Source organism: Halyomorpha halys, unplaced genomic scaffold (genome assembly GCF_000696795.3).
Source record: "Halyomorpha halys isolate HHAL.00 unplaced genomic scaffold, Hhal_1.1 Scaffold368.1, whole genome shotgun sequence".
Classification (NCBI taxonomy): domain Eukaryota; kingdom Metazoa; phylum Arthropoda; class Insecta; order Hemiptera; family Pentatomidae; genus Halyomorpha; species Halyomorpha halys.
The window spans coordinates 849,426-857,606 of NW_027111728.1; the positions used below are offsets into that span (position 1 = coordinate 849,426).

At 28.7% G+C, this 8,181-nt stretch overlaps 1 protein-coding gene across 1 annotated transcript in view; it reads right to left on the reverse strand.

Annotated features, from left to right (window-relative positions):
- Positions 1–8,181, reverse strand: part of LOC106681832 (uncharacterized) — a 23,379-nt gene that overhangs the window by 362 nt on the left and 14,836 nt on the right. Inside the window, exon 7 of the mRNA XM_067049754.1 lies at positions 2,249–3,499. Within this exon, the coding sequence (XP_066905855.1) occupies positions 2,249–3,499 (1,251 nt within the window). The remainder of the gene's footprint in view (positions 1–2,248; positions 3,500–8,181) is intronic.

Consider the following 8,181-nt stretch of genomic DNA (forward strand, 5'->3'; position numbering starts at 1 on the left):
GGTTCATGTAATGGGATAGATGCCTCGGGATTATCAAGTAACGGTTCATGTAATGGGATAGATGCCTCGGGATTATCAAGTAAATATAGAGTGCGACCTATTGGTTAAAGTGGGGACGCGTATAAAAAACAAAATTGGGCAATGGGATATAGAAATTAGAGGAAGGAAATATAGTTGCCGGAGACTCCTTAAGGCCGGGAAAGAGAGGGCATAGGAAGAGTTGGGAAGCCGGAAATGCAGAAGAATTCGACGATATTTTTTTAAAGGAGGGAGACTGGGTGCTACTAGAAAAACAATTCATGAGATTCCACTGAAGCGAAACAGGGTGACTTATGTAAAGAACCGACGGTATCCCCAAGAACTTGTACAGCACATCAGAGAAGAGATAATTACTAGTCAAAATTGATGAGTCTGCCGAGTACAGGGGAAATAAAAAATGGCGGCTGTTTCAAAACATTAAAAAAAATTAATTTTTTATTCGGAGCACTATATCTTAAAAAGTAGCAACAATACAAGAAAACCTAAGAGAAGTAATTTAAAGAAGTGTAAATTTGTTAAAATATTAGCCCCAATAGAGTTATTTATGTTAAATAGTTCTCGAGACACAGGTTTTTAAAAACTAACATTTCATAATAATTTTGTACAGAATGTATTGAAAGATCAGTAGTTAGTGAATTTATTTTGAGGAATCAATATATCAAAAACCATTCGACGTACAGATGTCCACTGGCACTCAAATTAAACCTAGTGTAATCGGCTATAAATTAGTTTAGGCATTTTATCTTCGAAGAAGTAGTAGTTTTCATGATACTTGCAAAAATAAATTGATTTATAGTTGTTCGAACAAATTTTCATGCGCCAAATTTATATTTATATACGAATTTCTTAAAAATTACTACCCCTACGAAGATACGTGTCATAAACTACTTGATAGCAAGTTAAATTTCCTTTATTTTTTGTGCTGGTAGACATATGTACGTCTTATGGTTCTAAATATATGTTGTTTTTTTTCAAAAATCAAACAGTTTATCCGAACCACTAGAAAATAACATACAAAGATAAAGGTTATAAACTATTGTATGGTAAATTTAACTAGCTTTAATTTAAGTGCTGACGAACATCTGTACGTCTTATGGTTTCTGAAATAAAGTTTTTCATAAATCAAACTTATTGTCTGAACAACTATAAATCAAATTATTTTAGCAAATACCATGAAAACTACTATTCATACGGAAATGAAGATCATAAATTACTTTATATTACATTAAGTAAGTTTTAATTTGAGTGCTAATAGACATCTATACGTCACTTAGTTCCTGAGATATAGATTTCTCAAAATAAATTCTAATCTTTCAGTACATTTTTACGAAATATTGCTTTTTAAAAAGCTATATCTCGAGAACCATTAAACGTAAATAGCTCTATTAGAGCTAATATTTCAGCAAATTTACTCTTCTTTAAATAATATTCTCTTAGATTTTTTAGTATTGCTTGTAATTTTAAAGATATGGAGCTCCGAATGAAAGGAGTAAAATTACATAAAAAAGTGTGAAATATAAAGCTATGACAACCAAAAGGTCAGAAAATTGTAGAAACATATGGTGGGTTAAATAAGTGTTGATAGAGGCGAGAAAATTGAAAAAAAACTTGTACATGAACGGTGACTGTAGAAAAGGGTGTTTTAATAAATATTTGGGAATAGGCTAGGAGGATAGGAATTGTTGGTCAGTTTTGTGATTAATTGGTGAAGACTCTAATTGTATATAAATGCTTTCGGATAGCAGTCGTTTGTCATGGTTAGAGACCGTGGCTAGATTGGAAGTATTGTCAAAATCAAAGGAGTGGTTGAATGAAAGGATCTTAATGATCCTTTATCATCAATCCACTATCTACTTCTATTAATATTAAACGACTATTTTCTATTCAATCCATTGTAATGTATATTTCCAAATTTGTTCGTTAATTTTTATCTTTCTCTGAATGATGGTTGTTATCTCTTTTTGTTTTTAGCTCTGATGAAGACCTAAAATTCAGGTCGAAACGACATATTAGTCTACTGTCAACTATCAACACAAATAACAAAAAAAAAGTGTTGACCGTGATTAGTTTACAACATGGTAGTGGGTGTGACAGAATCTGTAACTACTGTTAAGAAGACTATCCTACACTACATGTGAACACTTATACATTAACTTATTTTACTCAGAATATATATAAGTTTTAATAAATAAAAATACTAGACACATACCTCTCATTTGAAGAATTTCTTCCATTGTCGTCTCCTTGGTATTTGGTCTTTTTGCAATGGATTTTTGGGGGGATTCATCAACGCGAGACAAGTGGTCATCTATAGCTTTCCGACGCTTCTCCTCTTCAAGAAGAACATCCTTTGGAGGTTCAGACTTCTTAACTTGCTCATCAAGCACTTGAATTGTGTGTTCTAATTGCTTACTGTACATTCGTTCCTCACCTTCACTTATCTGGTTTGCTTTTTCGTTGAGATAACGCCACATCTTTCTCTCGTACGGGGATTTCTGAGTCCTATCTCCAAGATACGCAAAGAGTTTATTATATAAAGACGTTTTCATGAGCTCTTTGTCAACTGCACTCATGAGCCTGTCTCGCCTCATTTTTTTAATTTGAACTTGCACTTGTTCAACACTTAGTAAGTGTCTAATGTCGAAGTAGTTTTTCCAAAGAACAAAAATACTTTTCCTTTCCCTTTCCATTTGCTTGACATATTCCGATGCTGATTCTCTTCTAGGATATGTCAGCATACTAAGCGCTTCTCTCAATTGTTTAGTTACATATTGTTTTGTTTTTTCATAAAATTGGTCTTCTTTCGTCACTTCTGTTTTCCTTATCGTCTGCCTCGAAGTGGACCTCAGTCCGGAACTTCGGTCAGAATGGCTTGATAAACGAACTTTGTCTTGAGACATATCCCTGCTACTCTTTGAAATTCTTCTACTACTTTTCAAGGTAAAAGGCTGTTGAGTTGGCAACACTGTTTCCGATTGCTTTTCACCTTCTTTAGTATTCCAACTCTTGATATCCATAAATTTCATTAAACCAGCCGTGCTTGCAAGTTTTGCGGGTAATTTGGCTCTAAAAGATTTGGCTCTTTCCCTTTTTTTTATCGGTGAAACAGTTTTCACCGGTTCTGTACCCTGTTTTTTCATAGCTACATTCGTTTTAGCTAAGATCTTTTTTGGTTGTTCTCTCTTTACTTCAAGACTTTTCCTTTTTATTTCCACATAAGTTCTCTCAATAGTTTTCCCTTGCGTCAGCTCAGAGGTATTTTCTTTCGAATGGATACTTTGTAGTTTCCTCACATTTATAACAGATAATGATGATTTCCTCAGATTTTTTTCCAATGGTTCATCAAGTACAGATGATTCATCAACTACCGACGTCTTTTCAACGTGAGTAATAAATGGCGAGTGATGTTTATGGGAGTGATGTGTAGGTTTTTCTATCTTTTTAACCGTTACCTTAGGAGCTGAAAAGTAATTTGTTTTAGTAGTATGGAACTGAAAAATATTAATGAGTTTATGCAGAAAAAAAAATTATAACAAGTAGTTCTATTCCGATGAGAAATTTTACAGAAAAGTTGATGCAAGTAGATAAAATAGCTAAATAGAGGTTAAGCTTGTTATAAACATTGAGACAATATCCCAGATTATTTCCGCGACATTCTTTTCCTTTCTGGAAACTGTCGTAATGCAAGTTTGATATTAAGGGATGGTCAACTATCAATAAGATACAATTTACTCAACTTGTAAAAGCTGATATACTTATGGGATCGGTTTTTCTGGTATTCTATGAGAACTGACGAAAAATAACCGCGTTAACGACTCGGAGGGCAACGCTCTATGCTCTGAATTTAGTTTAAAAATACCTGCAAAAATAAAAATCTGACTTCCACATCACAAGTGAAGAAAATGTCCGGCTTTTCTATTGTTGTATATTGACGCTACACCGAGATAGGCAGGTGAAAAGTGAAAAACAAAATAATGCCAGCCAGAAATAAGAACGAGTTTTAGAACATTTGAATTAAAAGACGTGATTACTAAAAATCGGCATTGCATAATTGACTCACAGAATTACTATATGGTCAATTGAATTTCGACATTTCGACACAAATTGTACGCAATCTACACTTTCTCCTTTGCTATAACAGCCCTCGTGAAGATCTCCAAGTTGGTTCGAAACGTCTAGAATTTATAAATAGTTACGATAATTTTTACAATAATTTAAACCACCATCCGAACCAACTCCTTCTTAATGTGTCATATGGTCAACTATCAATAAACAGGGAGTTTCAAATTTAAGTGAACAAACTGAAAGCAGGAATTAAAGATCTCAAAACAAAAAAAAAAATAATCAATTAAGATATGTCCGCAAACGCTCCGTTTAGGACATATTCATGTTTCATATCTTCCATATATATTCCAGGAATCATTTAGCTTAGAGTAAATAAATTAATATAGATTCCAACTACTTTATTAATGAGATATAAATATTAATATTCATTTAAATATATTTTTTTCAATTTCTTGAGACTGGTAATTATTTATTAAATAAATCAAATTGTACCTCGTTTAGTCTCAACACTTTTTATTACATCAATAGTCCAACGTTTCGGCCATCCTCAAGGAAAATCTAAATATTTAACAGCTTATTATATATTCATTTGTAACAACATTATCACTAATAATATAACATATCTTCAATATAAATTCTCACCTCACATCAAAATTTAAAAATTGTTTTGCAGGCTATTTTGGCCAAGTCATTAATTATAAGTCAAACACACCCTATGAAAAAGTCATTTTCAAGTTTAGTTAATTCAAATTACATTTTGGTCTCAATTTGTATTTATTCCAATTATTAAAATTCATATTAAAATTAATTGTAAATAGTAACAAAAATTTCACCAATATTTTTCATAAATTTATTTTGCTTAAAATAATATATTATTTTCCATCTCATCTTTGCAATTTTTAATGTTTATATCCCAAATTTTATAAATTAATTTTTTGAGGTAAAAATTATCCAAAAATATATTAAATATAATATTTTTTACTCCATTCAGCCTTCTAGCATCCGTTATTCTTATAGTCTTGTTAACATAATTATTAACTATTATTGAATTTCATTTGAATTTAAAAATTGTTTTGCAAGCTATTCTGCCCAGGTCATTAATTATTAGTCAAACACACCCTATGAAAAAGTCAATTATTAGAGAGTCATATATATTATTAATAAGCTTACCTAAGCTTATGTTTAGTTACCTATTTTTTAAAAATTCATAAATATTTAAAACTTTTAATTTTCAATTTATCCACACTATCACTTCCATATAAACAAACTATTTATAACCTTCCACACACTCAGGTTAGTCTTCTTTTTAATTTGATTAAAACTGCATTTTGGTCTCAATTTGTATTTATTCCAATTATTAAAATTTATATTCAAATTAATTGTAAATAGTAACAACAATTTCTCCAATATTTTTCATAAATTCATTTTGCTTAAAATCTAAGCATAATCTTGGTTTAAATTCCTTGTATCTGGTTTGAAATTAATGGTATAATTGATGTTCTCTGATATATAAATTGACTCAAGTATTTTTCTGTTTAACATATTGTTTTGTTTATGTAAAATTATAGTGTTATCAAAATCAAAATTATGTTGATTTTTAGCTGTATCCTGCACTAATGCTGTTTTATTAGCATCCTTTTCATTATTCCTTGTATCATTTCTGTGTTGATATATTCTATCTCCATTTGCTTTGTTTCACCTATATAGTTAGCCGGATAATTTAAACATGGAATTTTATATACCAATCCCGATTGACTTTTTATTTCAATTTTGTCCTTTAAATTGCTATAATAATTTTTAATTTTATTGTTAGGTCTATAACATAATGAGTATTCTTCAACATCATAATCTATAAATGACCTCTGGATATCTTCTGATAAACCTTTTATATAATTTATTCCATAATATTTCTTATTAATTGCTTTATTATTTGCTATTTTATTTTCCATCCTATCTTTGCAATTTTTAAGGTTTATATCCCGAATTTTATAAATTAATTTTTTGGGGTAAAATTATCCAAAAATATTTTAAATATCATTTGGAAATCATTTTAAAAGAAATGGACACTTGTGAAAACCACAAAAACAGCCTCAGAAATAACATTACTAGGAAAATTGGAAATTTTATTGAAAAACACAAGTTGGATAATAAAATTAATAATATCAATAAACTTTTCAATATGAGGAAAAATGATTTAGAATCATTAATCAAATTTAAAAAGAATAATCCTCATACTTTAATTGTGAAATCTGACAAGACTAAAAATGTTGCTATTATAAAAAATGAAGAATATGATAGGAAGATGAAAATGATACTAAATGAAGAAACCACTTATAGAAAACTTAGGACAGACCCGCTGCCAGATATTAATAAACAGGTGAAAAATTCTGTTGAAAAGCTCTATAAAAATAAAATGATCAATGAAAAAGAATTGAAAAACTTAATAAATAGTAAATGTAATCATCCAAGGATGTATGGATTAGTAAAACTCCATAAAAAGGAAAAACCACTTCGACCAATTATAAATGGTATAAATGGACCCTTATATAACTTATCTAAATTTTTTAAAGATGTTTATAAAGATAAAAATATTGATATAATTAATGCAATAGAGGCAAAAGAGAAACTAAATAAAATTAAAATTGAAGAGGATGAAATCATGATAAGTTATGATGTTGCCTCTTTATTTACAAATATACCATTAAAACGTGTCTATAAAATTATAAATGATAAATGGGAGAAAATTAAATTAGATACAAATATAAAAAATAAAAATTTCTTTTTAGAGGGCATAAAATTCTTCTGTGAAAACGGCAATTTTAAGTATAATGGGGAACTGTAATGGCAGCTTTTTGGGGTTCCAATGGGAGGAAATTTGCCAATATCAATAGCAGGATTAATCATGGATGATTTAATAAATAATGTAATTTCAAAATCAGGAATAATAGTCAAATTAATGTTTAAGTATGATGATATTTTTTGTATTATGAAAAAGACGATATAAATAAATTATTTGAAGCATTTAATAGTCACCATGACAGATTAAAGTTCACCATGGAATTTGAAAAGGGAGAAAAACTAAGATTTTTGGATATGATGGTAATAAGACAAGGATATAATAACAGAATGGAGAAAGGAAAAAATTAGTAATCTGATTTTAAATTACTATTTTTGCCTTCCATTTCAAATGAAATTCAATAATAATTAATAATTATGTTAACAAGACTATAAGAATAGTAGTAGTTATATATAGTTATTATATAGCAGCTAGTAGGCTGAATGGAGTAAAAAGTATGATATTTAATATATTTTTGGATAATTTTTACCTCAAAAAATTAATTTATAAAATTTGGGATATAAACATTAAAAATTGCAAAGATAAGATGGAAAATAATATAGCATTTTAAGCAAAATAAATTTATGAAAAATATTGGAGAAATTTTTGTTACTATTTACAATTAATTTTAATATGAATTTTAATAACTGGAAAAATACAAATTGAGACCAAAATGTAATTTGAATTAAATTAAAAACAAGACTGACCTGAGTGTGTGGAAGGTTATAAATAGTTTGTTTATATGGAAGTGATAGTGTGGATAAATTGAAAATTAAAAGTTTTAAATATTGATGAATTTTTAAAAAAATAGGTAACTAAACATAACCTTAGGTAAGCTTATTAATAATAAATATGACTCTCTAATAATTGACTTTTTCATAGGGTGTGTTTGACTTATAATTAATGACCTGGGCAGAATAGCCTGCAAAACAATTTTTAAATTCAAATGAAATTCAATAATAATTAATAATTATGTTAACAAGACTATAAGAATAACGGATGCTAGAAGGCTGAATGGAGTAAAAAGTATGATATTTAATATATTTTTGGATAATTTTTACCTCAAAAAATTAATTTATAAAATTTGGGATATAAACATTAAAAATTGCATGTTTATAAAGATAAAAATATTGATATAATTAATGCAATAGAGGCAAAAGAGAAACTAAATAAAATTAAAATTGAAGAGGATGAAATCATGATAAGTTATGATGTTGCCTCTTTATTTACAAATATACCAT